Source organism: Centruroides sculpturatus, unplaced genomic scaffold (assembly GCF_000671375.1).
Source record: "Centruroides sculpturatus isolate CEXI.00-Female unplaced genomic scaffold, Cexi_2.0 scaffold153, whole genome shotgun sequence".
NCBI lineage: Eukaryota > Metazoa > Arthropoda > Arachnida > Scorpiones > Buthidae > Centruroides > Centruroides sculpturatus.
Genome location: NW_019384491.1, coordinates 190,887 through 214,951, shown reverse-complemented (window position 1 = coordinate 214,951; position 24,065 = coordinate 190,887). Strand labels below are relative to the sequence as shown.

At 26.8% G+C, this 24,065-nt stretch overlaps 2 protein-coding genes across 3 annotated transcripts in view; one reads left to right on the top strand and one right to left on the bottom strand.

The window, feature by feature from the left end:
• The first annotated feature begins 21 nt into the window (after positions 1–21).
• On the top strand, positions 22–7,454 carry LOC111621773 (brain-specific serine protease 4-like). Its single transcript, XM_023364018.1, has 4 exons — positions 22–47; positions 315–511; positions 6,946–7,070; positions 7,137–7,454. Exons 1-4 carry the CDS (start codon positions 37–39, stop codon positions 7,281–7,283), a joined length of 480 nt encoding a protein of 159 aa, XP_023219786.1. The 5' UTR covers positions 22–36; the 3' UTR covers positions 7,284–7,454.
• A 342-nt stretch (positions 7,455–7,796) lies between these two features.
• LOC111621772 (GRIP and coiled-coil domain-containing protein PFC0235w-like) overlaps positions 7,797–24,065 on the bottom strand; it is a 57,775-nt gene continuing 41,506 nt past the window's right edge. For both annotated transcript variants that reach the window (XM_023364015.1, XM_023364016.1), the window contains exon 9: positions 7,797–8,162. In XM_023364015.1, the coding sequence (XP_023219783.1) occupies positions 8,025–8,162 (138 nt within the window). In that variant the 3' untranslated portion in view covers positions 7,797–8,024. The remainder of the gene's footprint in view (positions 8,163–24,065) is intronic.

The window sequence follows — 24,065 nt, the reverse complement described above, 5'->3', positions numbered from 1 at the left end:
ATTATCGTCATTTTNGTTCTTACTTCGTATGAATGCATGCTTAATCGGTTAGTCCAATAAATAATTATAAAAATATATATATGCATATAGATGTAGTATGTTTCAACTCTAAAAGAAAGAACATTTTACTTATAAAATTTAAAAATAACATTTTCAATCTAAAATGAGAAATTTTTCTTATTGTTTCAAAAATTAAATTTTGAAAAAGTTATTTTATTTGTCAGTCTTTAATAATTTGAAACATGCTACATAATATTTATTTTTTTAATTTTTCTTTAAATAAAATTAATAAAACCTGTGATTTTACTTAACAGTGATAATTCCACAGATAGCACATTATGGACATTTTATACATTGTCATCTAGTTCTTTAGTGAAAAATATTCTTAGTCAAGATAACGACATTGCTCTAGTGCAATTGGAGAACGATGACATTATTTCTAATTTGTGTCTTCCAAAAACTGATATAATGAATGAATGTGTAATTGCAGTTTGGAATAATTCGTCACAAGGTAAATTTTCAAATTAATTAATTGTATTTATTTATGAAATTTTAACTTTTTAACATATACAGGGTTCCTACTCAAATTTTTGTTTTGAATTCCATGACTTTCCTGGACCAACTTTGTCCAAATTCCCCGACCCTCACATTTCTTAATGTGGAATATCAACACAATAAAACAGCATTTTACTTACTGTGAACATTGAGTACATATATCCCATTTTTGCACAGTTGATATGTTCCAAAGACTGCCACATAAAAAAGTACAGTACATACATCCTGTATAAAACTGTTTGATAGGATCCACAACTTAAATATAATGAAAAAATAAGCAATTTACAAATGAAACATGAGTTTTTTTATTTTATCATCATTTATCATTATTATTTGTGTGTAAATTTAATAAACACAAGGTAGCATAAAATCAATAAACAGTACTCTCTGATATACAAATAGTACTGTGCTGTGCTGTGCTTAAAAAAGATGTACTCTTGACTTAAAAACATGTAATTTTAAACCAATCTTTCAACAAAAAGAGCAACTTTTTTAAACAGCAACATAATTTCAACAAAAAGTTAAATTTAAAAATGTTCAAATAAAGCATTTTTCCCCATGTAAAAAATCAATTGGACTACCTAGTTGATATTCAAAACTATAACATACTATAGTATCACTACAGGTATGATCAATGTTCAGTTTTTAAGCCCTAAATTCATCAAAATCAGTGATATTTGTTACCCAATTTTATTTCTATTAAACTAATTATTAAACTATGTATCAAAGTGCAGGAAATTAACAGAAGAGAGAGAGAGAAATGCACTTGCAGCACAATATTTTCAAGGAAAATCATAGCAACAAATGTAAAATGCTCCTGCCAACCACAAGTTGACATTTTATATCTTTACTGTAAATATCGGGTAACTGTTTAAACATTACTACACAACATAAAAAATTATAAACATGAAAAACAATTAAATTATAGATTTTTACTGATCTATTTAGCTGTTTTGAAGTGAACATTCTAATAAATGATCGTTTCAACTTTTAAAAGTTTGCAAACAAATTTTTAGTTAGAATAAAAAATAACTAATTACAAATTTCATCTTTTTATAATTCCTGAATTTTTAAAATTAAAAATTAAACATTACATAAAAGTAGTTTATCTTGTTAGTAACCCACAATCGTAACATTATATGGCTTCAAAATGGTGAAAAAAAGCCTTTTTTTTCTTTTTTTTTTTTTGATTGTTTATGAATTCTGTAGTCCATTACAAAACTATAAATTTATATCTTAATATATTTTATGAAATTTTAATATACTGGAAAGAAATTGGAAATTATGTTTTGTTATGCAACAAAAATGATTAAAATAAAAAATGATAAATATTAGTAATTTATTGGTATTATCAATTTTTGCACTTTGTTCTCATTTTTTAAAATCAAACACCTTACCTTGAATTGAGAGTGTGAACGATAATTGTGTGGAAGTTTGGAAAGTTAAAATATTTTGGAAAAATTTAATTGATGTTACATTATCAAGAGTATTGCAGATTTTTCTCTCAAATTCACGATAAAGTGTTTTTTAAATTTAAAAATGCTGATTCATCTGGCAGCATATTACATTAGGGACTGTTTTATCTCCGGAGTTTTGCAATGCTCTCCTCAGTGTTACTTTTTATAATAATTCTTCACATAAACAATTAATGTTAGTTTTAAAACTGACCTGCAACTGTCAGTAAAAGTAAAGGTTTGTATTAACTGTCAAAACATTGAAAGAAAATTTTTAAAAAATTAAACAATATCATGTGATTTAAAGTTCTGATTTTGAGTGATTTTAAAATATATTCTTACAATACAATAGAACAATAAGTAAAATGTATTGCATACATAAAACTAAAATGAATTCATTATATGTGATCATGCAAAGTTCAGCACTACACACCTCAGAAAAATTTTCAGTGTTTTTGGAAGATGCTTTTGATATAGATAAGGAAAGCATTTAAGCACATACGGAAGACACAAATATTTTAAAAGATAGATTTGTACAGTACATCTAGTAGTGTCCTCTAATACTAAAAATATTTTGATAGTAAAATGGATTCTGGTATATTTGTAATAAAGGTTGCAGCATTACTTCTTGCTGCCTGCAGATGTCTACATTTGGTCAGCCATATTCAGCAAATGAAATCAATAAGACAGCTAAGCAGACAAATTCTCTGACTTTCCATGACTTTTTCCAAACACTAACAAAAATCTGACTTTCCAGGTGTGTAAGAGCCCTTCATATATTCTGATTTTTAAAAAGAAGCTTTTAGGAAAAATAAAGCTAAGAGGATCAATGAATTTCTTTAAATTCACTTATCTTCCTAACTTGATTGCAGAATCTTATATAAACACAATCAATATTTGACATTCTATTTTTGTTATCTTGCTGTACGGTATTTCTACGTTGACACAAAAGCTATTTAGAATATGATATTAATCCTGATGTTGGCAGCTGGAATCTGTAATATTAACCTAACATCTGGTGTCTGAAAAAATCCCAGAAGCAGAGTCACTATTAGAGATTTGGGTTTATTAACAAATAACCTTAAAATTAAAACATCTGGGTTCTTTTCAGATTCCAGATGTATACTCTTATCAATCTTGTTGTTCTGCTTTCCTAAAAATGTCCAAATTAAGTTATGATAGATAGCTAATTTTTATGATACAACTATTACTATTGGACTGTACTGTATTGAGGTGTTTTTCAATCTCACAGTTTAGTTGATAAATTGTTTGGGAATTGAAACTTGCCAAAAAATTGAATTTCATGACACATCAAATTATGAAACATCAAGGTTTTGCTGAAAACACATCATTTGTTTGTCAATTCAGTATCCAAATACAAAAGTAAATTTATTCTACAGGTAGTATAATTCTACTTTCTATCATAGATTTATAATGTAACTGCTATATCATAAATGAAATAATATGAGATGCTTGTAAAGTTTCTCATATACTTTCCAAATTATATAAAGTCAATTGAAGGAGTGGAATACTATGCAAAGAGAACTATGAGAACAATTCTTTAGTTCTATTTCCTCCAAAATTTTCATATTTAAAAATAATTTGCTGAAAAAACTGCTAAAGAGGAATGTATCTTCAGTATTTAATATATGATGTGTGAGAAATATTAATTTAATCTATATTAAATGCCTAAATTAATATAAATTTTGGTTTAGAAATATTTTTAAAAGTATTCTTATAAAAGTACAAATTTAGAAAATGACAACTATAAATAATATAATATCTGACATAAATTCATTAAGCAAACTTTTTTCTTGTTATCTGTTTAGTGTAAAAATGGAAACAGTTTCATTAAAATCTTAATGTAATGCATTATTCCTAAATGATTTGATACTTTGTATCTCAAGTATCTACTTAGGAAGTTGCCACATTGACTTGGAAAAATTGATGATAACTTTTTCATTTGATATTATAGTAATTGCAGTTTGCTAGCATATGTAACAGTAACATACCATTATACATTAATCATCATTATACATCATTATAAACAATGACTATTATAAATTATTTTAAAATGATATGGAAGTAAACAAAGACTATCAATAAAATGAAGATGCTTATTATTCTTTTGATAATTTCCCAAACAGTATTTTCTATACGATATGATAGTCTATACTAATGAAAGTTACAAATTTAAAATTAATACATTGTCTTTGCTTGAAGCAATATATTAATTTTTGGATCTGTAACTTCCATTATAACTTGGATTTTAACAGAATTATTTCCATTTTTACACTAAATAAATCATAAAAGATTAATTACTTACCTAACTGTAAAAAACCAATATAACTAAACAGCTTTTAAAACATCATTATATTTTTAAATCTTCTATACCAGAGTTCTCTAGACTTTTTCATGTGTTGTCCTATTATGAAATTCATGAAACTTCATTGACTTTCAGGAAAAATAAATATAGTAAATAAAATATTTTATGAAAAAATAACACATGTAAACTAATATAGGCATATTAAAACTCTAATAATTAATTAAAATTACTCTGTATTGAGTCTACTGACATTTGGGGGCTGAATGTGGTTTAGAGCATTAACAAGGCTATAGGAGATTAGTGAGTTTTAGTCATAAGTTATATTCTTTGAGGTTCAGTTTGTTTCTTTGCTTTGTGTAAGTTGAATCAACTTTGATCCATGTATTAACGTGGAAATATACACAGGTTGTCTAAAAAGAAACCTTTGCTCTAGGAAGAAAGAACAAGAAATATTTTTATAAATATGTTTATTTATTCAAAATAAGCTCCCTCTGCAGCAATACAACATTCAGAACTAGTAAAGAGCATTTCAAAATTCTCGTGCTCCTGTTTTGGCATCTGGTTCTACAGTACTACAGTCACAGCAACCTCACTCTCAGAAATATCTTTGTAACAAGGCCCTTACATAGGAATTTTAAGTTTTGGAAATAGAAAATAGTCATAGGGAACCAGATTGGGAGAATAGGGTGGATGGACGATGATTACAATACCTTTTTGAGCTATAAATTGATGAACACCAGTGTCTTGTGCGAGGATGCATTGTTTGTGCAGCAGTGTCCAGCTTACTTGAGCTTGATAATCCCGGACATATATGTAAAATTGCCAAAATTCCGAAATAATATTCCCTGGTGACATTCTGGACATTTGGGACAAATTCCTTGTGCACAATACCCTTGGAGTCATAAAAACAGAACAGCATGTTCTTTACCCATAATTTTTGGAAACAACGTTTTTTCAGTGTGGGCTTGCCTGATGATTTCCTTTGAAATTTTGTCAACAGATTATACTGGTAGCATCACATCTCATCACTCATGACAATGTTTTTGAGAAAATTTGGGTTGTGGCAAACTGTTTTGATGATGTCCTGAACGTGATGAATGCATCTATTTTTGTTCCTCAGCAAGTGAATGAGGAACAAAGCAGAACAGACCTTATGTTGGTTCAAATGATCATGTAAAGTCATATCGACAGAATCCTTGGACACTCCAACTCCTCTGCCAACATTCTACATGTCACAATTGGATCCTTACCCAACATCTGATGTACTTTTTCAATGTTATTGTCCATAGTCGATGCATTCAGACATTTTCAATTGACTCCCAGACATCTTTGAATCTAAACCAGTTGTAAACTAGTATACGAGATAGGCAATCATCCTCATATACTTTGTTTTAATAACTTATCCACCACAATTTTCTGAGAGTCATGAAATAACCCTTACATTTCAGCCACAGAAAGTATCATTATGAATCAGTTTAAATGCTATTGTGTACATTGATAATATAACATTCAAAATTTTAAATTTGGACATTGGAACTAGTCATGCCATCTAGTTATATTTCTAGAGCAAAAGTTTGGTTTCTTTTTAGACAAGTGTAAGTAAGAATAACTTCACTGTAAAAAGCTTTGGGCATTTTATAAGAAGATCTACATTCCAAAGCTCAATCTTATAGTATATCAACCAGTTTGGAAACTCCTGTTATAAACAAAAAATAATAATAGTAATAGAATGCTTATAATTTGTTGAATTTGAATGTATGATAGTAACAGAAATGGTTGTGTTGTCTAAAGATGGGACATTCAATTGAAATGTTTTTGACTTCTTAAAGGTTTTAAAACTGCTGTTGTTTTATTACATTTAGTCCTATTATTGCTATCATTATTCAAAATGTATAACTTTTTTAAAATATTACTTTACCATTTGAATCTCCTATACCACAAAATACAAGAAAACATTTGTTTTGTGATTTAACCAAACTAAGATGATGAAGTTGATATTTGATAGATAGACTGAATTATATTTGTAAACTTGTGATAGCAAGAAAGTAATAATCAGTATTTTTCATCTGTTATGTTTATACTTTGTATTTATAGATTATAATTCATAATCTCTTATTGCTTTTATTGTGTATGTTGATTTTAGCCTACTTATAAAATTTAGGGATACTATCCTCAAAAATAATTTTTTTTTGTATTTTGAAGATAAATGCTTTTTGATGATAAAAAGTTTAAGTATAATTGTTCTCAGCTAAGTTTGAAGTTTATTAATACAGTATGTAGTCTAAATTTTTTAGATAACATGTACTTTGTAGAGCATGAATAATAAGTACATTCTATATATATTTATTATTCACAAAGTTCTTATTTTTGTATTGAAAATTAAAAATTATTGCTGTAATTCCTATAAAATAATAAATTAACACAGAATAGGTTGTAATCAATTATATTTTAGCAATAATACTAATAATGCAATGAAATTATAAAAAGTAACATTAGTAAGCCATACTGGGGATGCAGTATAAACCTATAATACATTGATATTGTTTTAATGTTCCTATTAAAAAGGAAACTACAAAATATTTTAACTTTTGTTTAAAATTTTTTCAACAGGAAATTATGACATTACTTATCAATCTGTTTCCATTTTACCTACTGAATACTGTAATAGTTCCTATATTGAAGAGAAATCATTGGCCAATTACATTTGTATCAACAACACTAATTCTTTCTGTCAGGTAAGGGATTTAAAATAAGTTTCATTAATTATATTTAAATTTCTACATAAGTTTTTTTCTTAATAGAGTGGAGCACCCTTGATATGTACAGATACTGATGGATATTGGCAATTGAATGGAATATTAAGATCAAGAACTTGTAACAATATAATGCCAGAACTTTATATTTCTATTTTATCTCACCTTTCTTGGATACATTCTGTCATTGGTTAACAAGACAACATTGATAAATTTTAGCATTTTATTGAAGGACAATTCAAAACTGAATTTGCCCAAGCACAAATAATTGCCAAGAGATGTACAGGACTTCTTAGGATTCTAATAAATTTTCTTATGATTAAGCTCTTTAAATGATATGTAAAATAAAATGAATATTTGGAAAAATCTATGAACAAAGCATTTTTTTTATTTTATTTTTTTTATTTAGAATACAAACTATTAAAAAACTTTCTTCAAACCAGATTTGAATACAGGGAACATTTAATTTGCTTTAATATAAATTAGTTTCTTTTTGCTGTGATGTTTTTTGTGTATTTATCACTAGTGTTTTTGTTAAATTTATTTAAAAATATTAGAAAGCACAGACTATGCAACTACTCTGTATCACTGCAAGTGATCCTTAATGTAATTTGTAATATAGCTTTATAACTGGAAATTCATTTTATCTAGTAATTAAAACATTTTAACAAAAATGTTTTGTCTAATAAAATAATATGACAATATTAGTTTCTTAATAAAACTGTTTTTATTCCACCTCAGGAAAAAAACAAAAAAATACAAAGTGCAAATGTCACAGGGGCTGACACAGAAACCCTAGATGTATACAAGTTTTTAATAGTTAGATTTACCATATGACCATGAAAATAACTATTCATGATCAAAAAATTATAACAAAAATACACAGATGAACAATTACATAACATATGAACTGAAAAATTAAAATGAATACATGTTTTACATACACACATGTGGATTAAAAGGAAATGTCATCGGATGTACACTATGTGATTTCATTTCTATTGTCGAAGTGGGTGCGCACTGTTTTGGATGAGGAGTGCTGTGCTGTAATGAAACTGGAATAACTTGTCCACCCTAAAAAATTTTTAATCATTAAAACACATTTTAATATACATACCATTAAACCAATTTAAAAATTTACCATCTTTTATTTGAGAAAGAGAGAATAAAAAAATAAAATTCAGTTTTAGATTCTTAATTACAAGCTTATAAGAACATAATATAAATTTTTTTCCTTAAATTATAAATTTGGAAAATTTTTCTATATTAAATATTTTATATAGGATAAAAATGTTATCAGATACATAAAATATGTGTATAATCAAGCCATCTTCATATCATAATGTTATGAAATTAGTTTGCTTAAAACCAAATGATTGTTTAATTACAGCATACATCAGATTCAACAGATGATAAATTTAATCAGAAATTTATCATCTGATAGATATAAATTATTTAACTATTTGAATGATTTAATAGTAATCATTATATACTAAGAAGTAATAATATAACCTAAATTTACAAAATAGATGAACAATTTAATTATTTCAAAACATTCTTAATTTTATAAGGCAACAAATTAGAAAATAGTATTTTAACAGGTAAATATGAACTAATTTTTGAAGTCTACGTGATCAGATTCAAAATAACACTGAAACTGATTATGTAATAATCAGATTTAAAGACATGTAAACTAAAGATCTGGAATACTAAAATGAATTCATTCTAAAAGTTGTGGGATCACAAAATGAACAATGTATATGAAATAAATGAAAGAAAACATATTTGAGCAGCCTGTTAATTTAACAAAAGTAAATCTACTCCATGGTTTGCTGCCCTTTTGTTTTCATATATATCAAAAAGTTCTGGAAGTCATCATTTGTAAATTTATCCTCATCTACCAATTTAAAAACAAGGACTTTCTGAATTCAGTCTCTGTCATACACTCTTTCCTTTAACTGTAAATGTTCTTCAAAAATAGCAATTGTGTGTCAAGCATAGTGGGATGTTGCCAAAACATGTAATCCATAGCCTCTTGTTGAAGCACTCCATACTATATACTTGTGTGTTAATGCAAAATTTAGATGGTGCAGTAAAAGCCTGGACTGTATGTGAGGGCTTATGGCTACTCAAAGCAAAATCTTCATTAGGAACTTTGTATGATGTTTGAAATTCACTTCTGGCATAATGGCTTTTCCTTTTATACAGTAAAAACATTTTTTATCATCTGCACATTCAGAGCCATCTATTGTAAAATAAGATTCATCTATAACAACATTCAGGATTTTTTTGGAATGCAGATTTTTTTAGTTATCACAGTAAATGTTTCATTTTCTAACTGCTTCAAAGTTTACTTGTTATTAGGAAAAGGATCTCTGTAAACAATATTCCCTTCCTTTAATATCCCATACATATGTGTGTGAGATATTTTGAACTTTCAATCTAGCTTAAAGATGTTACTAGCTCACCTTATCAAAAGTGGCATTAGTTAGCTGCTTATGGTTTGCTTCAATCATTTTAACTAGAAGAATAATTTCTGCCCGATTAATTTGGCTGATGGTTGGTTAATTTTCAAAAAATAAAAAAATATTTCAGAATCAAATAAGCAACTTGCATGCAATTAGAAAATCTGCAAATTCAATTTCTTTTTATGCACACATGTACAAAAAAAATTATGCAAGTTATTCCAGATTTTTAGTTTACACACTTGTAATTATTATAGTACATACAATATATGTGAAATTAAACCAGAAAATGTATGACCCAGAATAAGATTTCAATATAAATCTAAAAACTGAAATGCACCGAAAATGTAAATTATTTTAATTCTAAATAATAAAACGACTTTTCAACAGATTTTTCTTGTCTTATATTAAAATCAACTTTATTTAAAAATAATTACTCAAGACAGTTTTTTAAGAAAGTAAAAAATGGGTTTAAAAAATGGATAAACTTAAGATTATTTTTTAAAATTATTTATATATTGACCTATAAAATGACTATTTAATTTTTTTTCTATTTTTGAGGGCTAAAAACAGAAGAAAACAGGATGTATGGCCATCCTAATTTAACCAAAAATTTAACAACAAATATAAAATAAATTTATTTAAATATTTGATGTAGATTTAATTGCAATGCTTAATAATAATGCATATTCAGAGATTGAGATAAATCTGGAAAAGTCACCATAAAATGAAAAACACTTAAAAATAGAGGAAAAAATTAATATCTTACAAAAATTGGTACAAAATTAGTACACAAGATGAAAAATAAAATTATTCTATGTAGCCTCTGTCATCTTCCACAATCTTCTACAGCCTTTACCTGACATGGCTGCAGATGCACTTGACCTGGTCCTTGTCCATGTTCATAGTCACTTACATGACAGAAGCCTTTAGAACATCCTTGGTATTGTTAAGATTTGCATTTATCTTTGCCTTGACCACACCCCACACATAGTAGTCAAGGGGATTACAGTGGGGCTGAATGCAGCCACAAACCAGGAGACCAGAGCATGATCCTTCAGTTTTCTGTCCTTGTTGAGAGTTTCAAGATTCCACTTGATGTTTTAAAATGCACTAAACATAATAGTACATATTTTTTTCATGTACTATAACTTTGTAATTGATAATGTTACCCTATTTTCAGGTGGGACTAAAATTACAACAGCCCTCTCTGACTGAAGGGATGCATGGAATAAAATTTGTACCATAATTTAGAATATGCTTGACATAGTTATGCATCAACAGAAGATCTATTATTTTTGAAATAATTGGCCAGAGAGAGACTTTTTTACTATCCTGGATATAAATACTTGTTACAATAAATAAAGAATTGAACTGAAGTGAATACACCATATTGGTTTATATTATAAATATAAAATCAATGTTTACTTTTACATTTTGATTAAAGATTTCAGTCATAACGATAAATTTTTAAAATAAATTCTTGAATTTTAAATCAGTTCTTGTTAAAAACCATTTTTTGTTCTAATTCAAGTTTCTAGATGTTTTAAACTTTCTTCCCTCAGTTTTTAGTGCAGTTATACTGAGTGTATTATCAAAAATTGTTAGTTTAAAAAAGTAGTTAATTTTCCAAATGTGACTATTGTTAAAAATTAAGTTTTCTAAAATTACTATTAAATTTCATTGTTTTTCAGAGAATACTTAGAAACATTTATTACTTCTTTCACTATTAATTCACTCAGATAATATATAAATCATTATATAAATTAATGATTTATATTATCATTATAAATCCAATATTATTATTTATTTACTAACTTAAACTAAAATTTAAGAGGATACTTAGTGATTGGTGATGTTGGTTGGCATGTTGTGTTATGTCTTTCTATCCAGTGAAATTTGAATTTATAATGAGTACTTTATTTTGAAGATGTAATTGTCTTAGTCTTATTTATTAATAATTCTATTTATTTTATTATAGTTACTATAGTTATATGAATGCAAGGATTTAGATCTTAGGAGGAAGTGAGACTACTCACAATTCATTCAGACTGGAACATCAGTATTAAAAATTCTTTAAAGAACCTTCTAAAACAAAACTCTTGTTAGTCCTCACTCATATACAGACTAATGTTTTTGATCCTCTCCTCTGGATCCTCGTCATGTCAACATCTTTTAGGATCGGAATGCTTTGATCATCATTGCAATTGCTATGTTTCAATCATCATTGCATTTTTAAAATGTGTTCCATTTCTTATATAGGATTAAAGGATAAAACCTTTCAGTGACATTGATGTAATAATATAATAATTCTTGCATTTGTTGCAGTTTTTTAAAAATAATTATAATCATTGTATAGGTTGCAGTTATTAAAATCTGCTAAGCACAGGACCAAAATTTCTCTTTGAAATTAATACTTGTCCCTTGTTTCTCAGATTTATAAATGTCTAGTGCTTCCAGTGCTCTGATATTATCTAATTGCCAGGATCATCTTATGATGGAGGCATTCTGTAGATTGGCATGGATGTTACTATCTGAGGCATAAATGGACAAGGTGGTGTGTTTCTTGTTGGTGATATCAATATTATATTCTGCTAATCATTTTTGTAGAGAGCACATGGTAGAATTGATGTATTCTAATTCTTGGTGGATTTTCTACTTTGTTACCAGAATCTGATATACTCCTAGTAAGCAGAAATGATTGGCCATGTCCTTGCCATCACATAATAGATTCTATATAGTAGGATTGCATATACATGCTATTTTAAGGTTCTTATGTTTTGCTATTTCTTTATATACATTCTTCAAAATATGATTATATTACACTACTATACGGCCAATCGATTCCAGTATAGAACACTTCACTGGTATTATGTTTCTTTATTTCTGCTACCACTTCCACTGTTTCTGTTCACATATGCTTTGGCTAACTTTTAGATAAGGATTTTCTTGTAACCATTTTTTTAAGAGAAGTGTGACATTATTTTTTTGAGTGGTTGTAACTTGACAGAAGATTCACATTCTAACTTATTTCAATGAAGTCCAATCCTATTTTTTAGATTACATAAATTCTTTTCTAGCTATGTTAATTTAAATTAATTAATGGGATCTTTGTTAATCATGTGTTATACTATGTTTATTTAATTTAATGATTTAGAAAAAATAAACATTTTCAATTTGTGACATCTGTAAATTTTGATAATTAAAAACAATGTATTCTCATGTAATAGAAGTTTAATCTCTATTACAATAAATGAACATTTGTTTTGATTTGATTTAAGAAGTAAAATTTAACAGTTTGATGCATAGATTGTCCTCAAAATAAATTCATACTACACAAAGCTATTTCAAACCTCATACCAATTTATATTAGGATATCACTTATTAGAAAAATATAAATATTACTGTATGATATATTGAGATTATGGTAAGAAACATATTTTTGGATATAAAATATTTAATAAATTCATTTTATATTTTCAAATTCCTTTGTACCAACAACATAAATGTTATATATACTTTACCTCAATAAACACTCCATGTCACTGATATACTTACCACTCCATTTACAATAATAATAAATTAATGCCAAAAATATTAATACTAATTCATATTTTCTAAATCTATAAACTGATATTAATTTATTAATATTTAATGTTAATAGCATGTTATTAATTCTGTACTTTAATTATAATTTATTGAATATATACTTGAATAATAAAAATAACAGAAATTAAAGAAAGTCTCTTCATTCTAATTTAGTTTCAGAAGTTGAATGATGATATTTTAATATAATCATCAAGACAACTTACCTACATATTATTATATATTCTCAAATTCTACGTTTCTTTTAAAACATAAATTTCCAAAGAAAATAGCTCTGAACATATGATTTCATTTGCAAATTATTTCTGAATTGTCTATTATTGTTTGTCATGCATTTCAATAAAAATTAATATTAAATATGTGGAGTTTCTTAATAAGAACTTCCCACACCATTTATAGGCATTCTTCAAGATATAATTAAGATAAAAACTAAATTTTCTTTACAAATTGAATAAAAAGACGCATCTTTTCTTTACTATTTTTCATAGAAAATGCTTAATTCCTATTTTGATGGCAGACAAATATATATAATGATGAAAATGATAACATTTTAATAAAATTGAAAAATTTCATATTTTTAATAATATCTATGTAAATAGTCTTTCAGATGTATGTATCTATGCAAGCTTCAATATGTCATCATCTTCCATGAAGTATAAGAAGTCACATGTCTTTGCATTTATTTAGAATTTTGAACAGACTGTTTTGCAATAAAATATTCTTCTCTTCTTAATATTTTTTACTACTTTTCTAGGAAATACTGTTTCAATGATGCTGTTATTTGAATGTAACTTTATAAATTGCATATGATCATTCATACATGATTAATAATATATATATGTATTAGCTTCAGCTAACTGTTGTAGAACACCTATATTATATAAATTCATAAAGTCTGATTTGAATTTACTTGTGATCTTGCTATTTTCAGTTTAGTTTTATTATTTTGTGCCTTGTTGTTTCCATGAGGACAGGAAGTTATCTTTTCCAAATTTCTTCTTACAAATAACAGTTTTTCACCTAAAGGCAGTCAAAGTGACACACTTTATTTATAAGCATAGTCTACAATAGACATATTAAATAATTTTATATTATTTAATTACTAAATTTACTGATTGTATTTAAATGCTCAGCCTTAAAATGTTACCATAAAAAAATTTTTATATCCAAATTTGACAAGAATTAAAATTAGTAAAATTATCTTCACAATTTAAACTTGACAAATTTGAATATCAAATAATGATTATAAATAATAAAAGAATTCTAAAATAACTCAAAATTTTAAATATTTAAAATAAAAAACAAAAAAATGGAATTAAAATTATTAAGTGAATTTAACATATAATATGATTAAAATATTAAAAAAATTCAAACAAAAATTGTATATTGAGATTATCATTAAATAATGCTCTAGCTAAATTGTAAATAAATTACAATAAATTAAATATAGTTTTAGTTTTAAAAAATTTAAGACTTTATTACAGTTGTAATTTAGTTTAAATTTAGATGAGAATTATGATTCATATGATAGAATACTTAAAAGTTTCACCTTCCTAGAAATATTGAATCATCATTTAAAATACAACTAATAATGATAAAAAATCCAATATCCTTATAACAAACATATATTAATGTTATGATGTTTTATGATTAAAAAAAACCTCAGTTATAAAATGATATTGGTATATAAAAAAAGTTATAATAATTTCTCATTACCAGTGAATTATTTAACATAATTTTTAATTTAGATTTTTAACTTCTCTTATTTACATATGTACATAAACAAAACATTGTTTAACCACTTCAATTTTTTAAGTTAAACTTTCATAAATTTTGAGCTTAGATATTGTAAAAACATAGCTAAATAGCTCTGCTATCTATTCTNATTAATCATAATCTATATTTGGCGTAAAAGGCTTTCGCCTGTTACAAGGGCGTTTGATTTTTTTTTTTACAATGCGTATTAACATCACATATAATCATGTCTTAACAACACTGATATATACTATTTACAGATCTATATAGTTACATTAATATTTTGTTATAATTATTATTTAGTGAATTGTTTAACATAGTTATATAACATATAAATCGTGTTAGTATTAGCTCTGTCAAAAATATTAAACATCTTCTTTTCACTATTACAGTTAGTCAGCAGTCCCATCTGGAGTCTTTGTAGTTTATCTTTTTCATTACAAGTTTGCTTTTAAAAAAGATCTATGATGGTTTTTCAGACCATACACAATACCTTTATTGTGCAAATGTTAATAAAAGTTATTTATTCATTACTAAAATATTTTTCAGTTATCGTCCTTTTGGGCACTTCTGGGTATTCCACTGTTTTCATAAACCAAATTTATACTGAAGAATTTTTAATTAACTACATTATTTAATGTTAATTTAAATACAAATTTCAAAAAACTAATGGGTTCAAATTATCCAATAATTTAAATTACTATAAGAAAAAACGATACCATACAGTAAATTCCAGCAATATTTACTTCAAAAATAGATGCTTTCAGTCTTCTTGATACACCTGCATTTGTAAAACATAGTATAAGACATGATGCAGTGCAGGCATAATAATAACAAGAAGGCTGAAAACGTATTTTTTTTTGAAGTAAATATTACTGAAATTTAGTGTATGGTTTCTTCTTTTCTTATAGTATTCCCAGTTCCGGTTTTTAGTTTTGGTAACTTTTTAGTAATTCAAATTAATCAAGTTTGAATTAATCAGATCCAACTATGTATCAATTAATAATTTTTGTTATCATATAAAGTAGCTATGACTATTTTTGAATTTTGATTTCATTGCATGAATAAAGATTTTTATCACCAGGGAGTTAATTTTCATAAATTCCAGATAACTAAAATACCTATTACTTAACTACCTATAATAATACTTCTGAAATCTTTTTATATATAATTAATGTAAGAAATACAATCAGCATAAATTTATTTTAGCTTTCATTGCCTGATATAAATAATTTATATTTTTTATTTAAGTAGAATATTTTTATTCATTTTAAAAATAGATTTATATTATTATTGTTTAAATAAGGTAACTAATCATAACAATACAGATAAAATATTTCAGAAATTTGGTTTCATTTCAAATGCTATTGACTTTTATTCTGTCAGTAAATATTTTTTTGCAAAATAACTTAACATTTATTGATATCAGTTATCTACTATTATAAAACTTGCGTATATATATAATGCTGTCTTTTTTCATGCAATCAGCAATGCAAAACTTTTAATCCATAACTGACAAGGTAGGATAATACTTTCAGAAACCAATCAAGAAAACATACTTAAAAAATAATGTTCAGGATAATGTATATCCTAAGAGAATGACCATAAATACTCAAGAAAGAATACTAACAACTAGTGTTTTACACACTAAACAGCAATAAGAAAGCAATTAAGACATTGATATATGTATATGGCAAAAATATTGAATTCCAGTGTTATATGAAACTATATTTATCAGTTTTATTTAAATAATAACTGCCTTGAATAATAGCACATCTATTATTTGAGTATTTTGGAAAACTTAGGGAAACAACATAAAATTAATAAATACTATAAATTGCAGTATGTAGGTACTGTATTTATTTAACAAAAAATTAAATATGTAAAATGCACAATATACAGTATGTGTATTTTTAATTATTTTCTCATTACTAAAGATAGCAGTTGCCATTTCAAATATAATTTATTTTAAAAATCAAACTTTTATAAATAATATATTTAAATGCTTTATTAAAAATGGACATCAAATGCAAAGGATATAATAACTGCCCTCAAATAGTAACCACAAAGAAAAATGCAGTTTAAAATAGTAGCTGTAACTATTATCTGAATAAAACATGCACATTTTCCATTACTGTTGCTGATTTTGGTGCTTTATTCTGCATGATTTACATAAAGTGGAACCTCACTTAATGAGCATAATTTGTTCCAGAATCTTGCTCATATTGCAAAACACTCGTTAAGCGAAACGATTTTTCCCGTATAAATAATGTAAAATATGATAATGCATTCCATGCCAAAAATATATTCAAATATTTTATGTATAATGTTTATTCAAAGAAAATTATACAATATACATTGTTAAGGAGCATGAATCATCTTCATATTTTCTTCTAGCACAGAATGAACAAACCTGGAATGCAAATTCGATTTGCAAAAAACAAAAATTAATTGAAACACAGTAATTTCTAATATTTAATTATAGACTTTACATAGCCAAAGAATTTGTCATATCGTGTGGCATGTTTATTACAGTCGACCCCCCTATAACGTACGTTCCTATAACGACAATTCCTATAACGTAGCAAAAAAATTGTAGAAACTTTCGTATAAAATACCTCCTATAACGTCGTTTCGCGACAAGATTGATAGAGTCTGGACCAATAGTGGATGAGCAGCCGAACTACTTTCCTCCGACCCTGCGCCACACTAAGGAGCGGCTAAATTGAGTTTGCTATCGTCTGTTTAGTATTATATATAAATTAGGTACTGTACATATAATTATATATTAATTATATATAAATTAGGTACTGTATATATAATTATATATTAACTTAATTTATTGTAACTTTATTATAATTATATATATGCTTTCTGCCGCCTGGCAACACGCTACGGAGATTTTAGGCTAGTAAGTTGAGTTTATTATCGTCTGTACAGTATGTAAATTAGGTACCGTAAGTCTAATACAGCACTAATTTTATACATTTCTTGTGAAAGAAACACTTCTTATTCAACGGCCATAAAAATTATTTATATTAATGATGTCTCCAAAGGTCAAGTTATTTTTCTGCCAAAAATTCGTTATCAGAAATTGCGGCCGTCGTTTCGTGTGCTGTTCCGCGATGAAAACCAGCTTTAAGCAACGGCGTAGTCGAATGGTACACACTCGGTAAGTAATCCTATAATTTTTTGTTTATAGCGTAGTTTATACGGATTATTCCCAAAAAATTATACGTGTTTTGGAAATGTTGAGTGGAATTAGTCTAGAATCGGTTAATTTTATAGAAGAAAACCTTTCAAACAGCCTTAGTCCGTAAAGTTCCCACCTATCGGGCTGCGAGTGGCTCATGTATTTAATCATTCCTACAAAGTAATTTTCGGTTAGCGTGGAACGTATCTAAGCGTTATAGGGGGGTCTACTGTATATAACAGCTATGGTTGTTGATGTTTATACATAATATGTGTGAACACAAGTTTGGAAAAATGTGTGATCACAAGCGACACTAAGATACTAGCAGAATGAGTGCTAACAGACTGATGGAGCATGTGCACAATCCGTGACTTCTCCCTCTCCTCGTCACTCATTATGTGAAACGTCGCTTGTTAAGTGAGTCACTTTTTTTACAATTTGGTTTGCTGGTTATGCAAGGTGCTCGTTAAGAGAGGTTTCACTGTATTATTTTCATGTACAATTAATTGCACTAATTCTATCATTATTTGTAGTGAGTTATTTATTAATAAAACATGATAGCATAAACTGTCTTATTTTGTATTTCTAAATAGTATTTCTAAATTTTTATTAAAACTGTCTTTTTTCTTATTATATAAGTCCTTTTCTTTCATTCGATATGAATTTTTTAAATTAACTCTTTGAAAAACAAACTTGTCATATCTTTTTCTCCTCAGAGTTATAAATATTTTCATCATGTTCATTGCATAAAATCACTTGATAAAAACCTATGGATATGTTTTCTACATTTAGCAATAACATTACATATGATAAAAGAATCTATCAGTAAATATGAAATACCAGATTAATAACTTCCCTGGAATAGTAACTGTATAAAAAATATGCAGTTTAAAATAGTAGCTGTAACTATTATCTGAATAAAACATGCACATTTTCCATTACTGTTGCTGATTTTGGTGCTTTATTCTGCATGATTTACATAAAGTGGAACCTCACTTAATGAGCANAAACATATATAACAGAGATTTTTCTGTTATATATGTTTTTCTGCTATATATATATATATTAATAATAATAATAATAATAATAATGTAATACATAAAAATTAAATGTAGGTACTTATAGAAAACAACAGTTTTTAATTTTTAACCAAAGTAACATTAGTAAAGTTTTTATTTTGAAAAATATCTTTAATTAAAGAGGTAAACCAAATTTAAAAAAAATTATATTTGTTCATAATATTTCTGCTTCTTTATATGATATAAAATAAAATACAATTCAATGCTCCTAAAGATCAAATTAATTTTTAAAATTTTGTATATCTGAATCTTTTATTACCAAATGATTTCTCTTTTATATCTTTCAATATGTTGGGCGAAAAATAAATACATGAAAAATCAACTGACATTAAAAAATAAAATTTTATTAGAACAATGCTTGCTTTAAATATAATAAATATTAAATTAAATGATTTAAGCCTTGGTTCTGAACCATGTATTAAAAATTTATTTTATTACATAGAACTTAAAGTCTAGTATATAAAGTTCAAACTCACACCATCTTTATTATGATTCATAATTAACAGTTATATGGCTGTTAATTAACCTAAGAGATTATTTAAAATAGCTTATGAAGAACAATTTGTTTAATTTCTTAATCCAAATATTTTTTACAAGTTTTCAAGTATCTTAAATTTTTCTTTATTTTTCTTTTCATTTAAGAAATTCTACATTTATCTCATTTAATTTTTGAATCTAGAGATTATCTATTTACAATATCATAATGTCATATTTATATGGTTACGATGATATCGATTTTGATGGAACAAGAACGATTTTATTAACTGAGAATCTAAAGTAAGACAAGATTCTAAAAAAATAGATATTTATAAACATTTCCATGACTATGTATGCATTGATTTTAAAGATGCTTGCTTTCTAAGATATGGAAAATCAAGGTCAATGTTTTGTATAAATGTATATTATTTATTTTATGTTATAGCTCTAATTTTTTATATATGTTTAATTTTATACATTCATTTGTCAAATTTATACATGTTCTAACTGTAAATTCAAGCTTAATTTGATTACAGAACAAAACATAAGGTATAGTCTGATGACAGCTATCATCAGTTGATTTCAAAGAATTGTTTACTATGATAAAAACTTTAATTCACTGAAGAAACTCAAATTACATATTATTTTATTCAAAAAAATATGATAAAATGTTACTGATCAAGATAGTGCTTACATTTTTGAGTAAAGGTTTATTTATGTACAGAATTTTGTTTCATCTCAAAAATTCCTTATGTAAAATTTAAGTTTCCAAAACTCTCCAATAGTTAATAATTAAATATATGACATGTAAATGTAAGATGATATGCTAAACCATATTTAAATATTTAAAAAGAAGTTGTTATATTATTTTAAAAAATCTAAATAATGAAATTCAAATCTACTTCAAATCTACAGTTGAAATGTATTTTCAATGCCCGTAAGTTACACCCTTTCCCATATTGGTTCTAATTTGTTGTTCAAAGTACATCTGTTCAATTTTTACTAGTTTCTCTAAATCTTTCAGAAGATCCAATCCTTTTCCTCTCAATATTTCTCCCAATTTATAAATATAAATATATTTTGGCATTAGGTATAATTACTTTTACATTAAAAATTATTTTAAAAATTGTATTATTATTCTTCAGAATTGAATTTCTTTAAAATACAGATTTTGAATCTTTCAAATATAAAAGGGGAATTTTATTGTCAATACAAAATTGATGTTTTATCAAGTTTTTTAAAATACCATGCATTTCTGTACAGTCCATGTGTTGGATAAATAGGATAAAAAGTATTGCAAATAGTGCTTTCACTTAATACAGATCATACACTAATGTTGCAAGAAAATCAGCTAATTTAATTGAATACTATATTCAATTCTTTACTGTATAATAATTATTTAATGCATTAATAATAATGCAGTAAAGAATGTTTTTTAATGTTTCTAAATTCATTTATTTTCTTACTCATTTTTTTTTTTATCTTACCCATTCCTCTCCTAAACCAGGATACATGGTTTGTGGATAAATCCTTTATGACAATTTCATCATAAGATAAATATAAGTATAAATAACATGCACAAGTTCTTTGTATAATATTTTGTTATACTGTATATATTTTTTATTATCAATTTCACGTATGTTGTGCTGAAATAATTTGAAGAGAATCACATTCAGATATAACAACCAAATAGCTATTGAAAATGCATAGTGTCATTAGTAGTATGATTGTAAGTAGAGTATATTTTAGGTTTTCCATAAATTTGTAATTAGACTAGATAATGTATGACTTAATTTTGAAATTCCAAAAAGTCAGTATCTCATTGATGTTAATTTTGACTGATCAGTGACAATAATTTTGGAATTTTGAAATGAAGGCATAATTATGTGCTTTCGGTATTTGATAATTACATTTGGACACCTAGGATGGAATACTTTGAAGAAACAATAAAAAGTATTTGAATTTAATAGAGTCATAGTTTTACCACTGTTAGGACAATATAGTATTTGTGTACTTATTGTACTGTGAAAGAAATTAAAAACTGTACTCTGAAGTTTAGTGTCTTTATAAAAGGAGGAAAACAATAGAAAACTACTCACAGACACACTTCAATGTCCAGGATTTCCTAATGAGATTCGTGGCAAGTTTAAGTACATTTGTAACAAAAATATTTTGGCAAAACTTTAAGCACTGAAAAGAATTTATGTTCTAATATTCATTCAATATAATTTAATTGTTTAAGATTTATATTCTTGTGTATTTCAGTTGTATTCTAGATATAATACAATGGGTGATCAGTTAACAAACAGTTCGGACTACGAAAAAAGCAGATAATGAACACTTTCGTGAAAGATTTATATGTTCGGACAACAAACATGTTTGGATAATGAACAGATCACAGAACAAACACAAGAAGCAACATAAAATAATGAATACTGATTGGTCTTCCCTTGTCTTCAGGCAACAATTAGGATGTTTTCGGAGCGTGGAAGTCGTCAGCATTGACGCTCAACCCTTATATACTAATCAGATAGTATTCCTCTGAACATTGAAACTCTCCCTTGTAATTCCAGCCTTTTATTTTTCTGACAAACAATTTTTTTATAGTATTTGCAAGACTGTCAGGTGGGCACTCGTTAAGTTTGCATGGGTTTTTATTTTTGAAAGATGAGAGTATAATAGCAAAGCTAGAGAGTGGGCAGATGTTGCTGGGCAGTATGGCTTGAACAGGTCTACAGTAGACTGCAGTTCAATCTTATCTAAGAAAGATACAGTATTATCAAGAAGACTCAAGCAGCTTACGGAATAACAAAAATCACATCTGAGAAATAAAGAACATTGATGAGCTCATAATAGAATATAAAACTGATCTGATGACCAAAGAATGCTAAGAACTCTTGAATGAAGAACACTAAGAAACTCTGCAAGATATGTTTTCTTCTGAAAAAGAGGATCAATGCCAATATCTACTATTAAACATCTTTTGAAGAAGTGGGAGGATGTCAGAACAACAGTCTTAGAATAGCATCCAAACCAGGTTGAGGTTAATAGGCTTAGGGATCTCTATAATGACAATGCTATTAATTACTTCTGAAAAATATTGAAGAAGAGAGAAAAGCAATCAATACTAAACAGATTCTTTAATCCCCACAAACAGAAAAAAACATGACTGATAAAAATGCAAGACTACGTATATATGTATTTTTATTATTACATATAAATAAACGTAGTAAGAAAGTATATAATTTTTATTTTTGGTGGTCTCCAGAACAGATTAATCAAATTCCCATAAAAATCTATGATAAATCAATAAGTATAAATAGTTAAGGAACAATTCGAATGGCAAACACAGTCTTGGTATGGATTACATTCGTTAACCAATCATCCATTGTATATATTATATTATATGATATTTTATAAGTTTAATACATGTTTAAAATGATACTATGTAAAAGGAAAGATAGGAAGTACTAACATATGATACTATAAGAAACTGTTTATCAAATATTTTCTTTATAGTAAATTCTAGATAAAATAATTCTTTATTCTGAAGCAAATTTTGAATAAGATGCAGGGCCAGATCATTGCATAGACAAATGAGACAAATGTCTAGGGTTCAGTTTTTAGAAGGGCCTGGTCAAACTGTCTATTTTGAAAAGATTTGTAAATAAGATAGTTTACTTTTCTGTTGGACAACAGTATATAATAAACAAATAAACAAAAATATATTGTTTTTTTTATATGGTTATTGTGAATTCTAAAATCTAAAGAAAATGTATGTGGGTTGTTCAAAAAGTTCCCGAACTTTTTGAATAGCGCGCCTCCAGTTTGTTATTTTTTAATCCGCTTGGAGGCATTGTGTCTGCGGAAACTTCCAGAGTAACCTCCTTCAACCCATTTGTTGATATCTTGTTTTGGTAATTAGCTACGGCCGTTTATGTGAAGTGATGTTTGTACGGTTCAGCAAAAATTCGGATCCGCGGAAATCAGCTCTTTGAAAGAACAGCATTGTTCTGTGAAATTCTGTGTGAAACTCGGAAAATCCTTTATGGAAACTTTCCACGGGTGGGTGAAACAGCCCCCGCCCCAAAACAGCTCGACAAGTTCGCTCAAATGTTAAGGTGATGTTGACTGTTTTTTCGATGCAAAGGGGGTTGTGCATCATGAATACCTACAGGCCAGACAGTCAACATGGAGTACTACCTGGTGTTATGAAATGCCTAAGAGACAAAATCAGGTGAAAACGGCCCGAACTTTGGAGGAGCGGCAAATGGTTTTTCACCACGACAACGTACTGGCTCATTTGGGCCCTCAAAACATGAGTTCTTGGACAAAAACAAGATTACTGTGCTTCCCCACCCACCCTACTCACCTGACCTGGCCCCATGTGACTTTTTCCTGT

Excerpts from the sequence above, each read along its gene's own strand:
- LOC111621773 (XM_023364018.1), top strand. Across the intron at positions 512-6,945 it reads TTGGAATAATTCGTCACAAG|GAAATTATGACATTACTTAT; the intron begins GTAAATTTTCAA and ends TTTTTTCAACAG. Across the intron at positions 7,071-7,136 it reads ACACTAATTCTTTCTGTCAG|AGTGGAGCACCCTTGATATG; the intron begins GTAAGGGATTTA and ends TTTTCTTAATAG.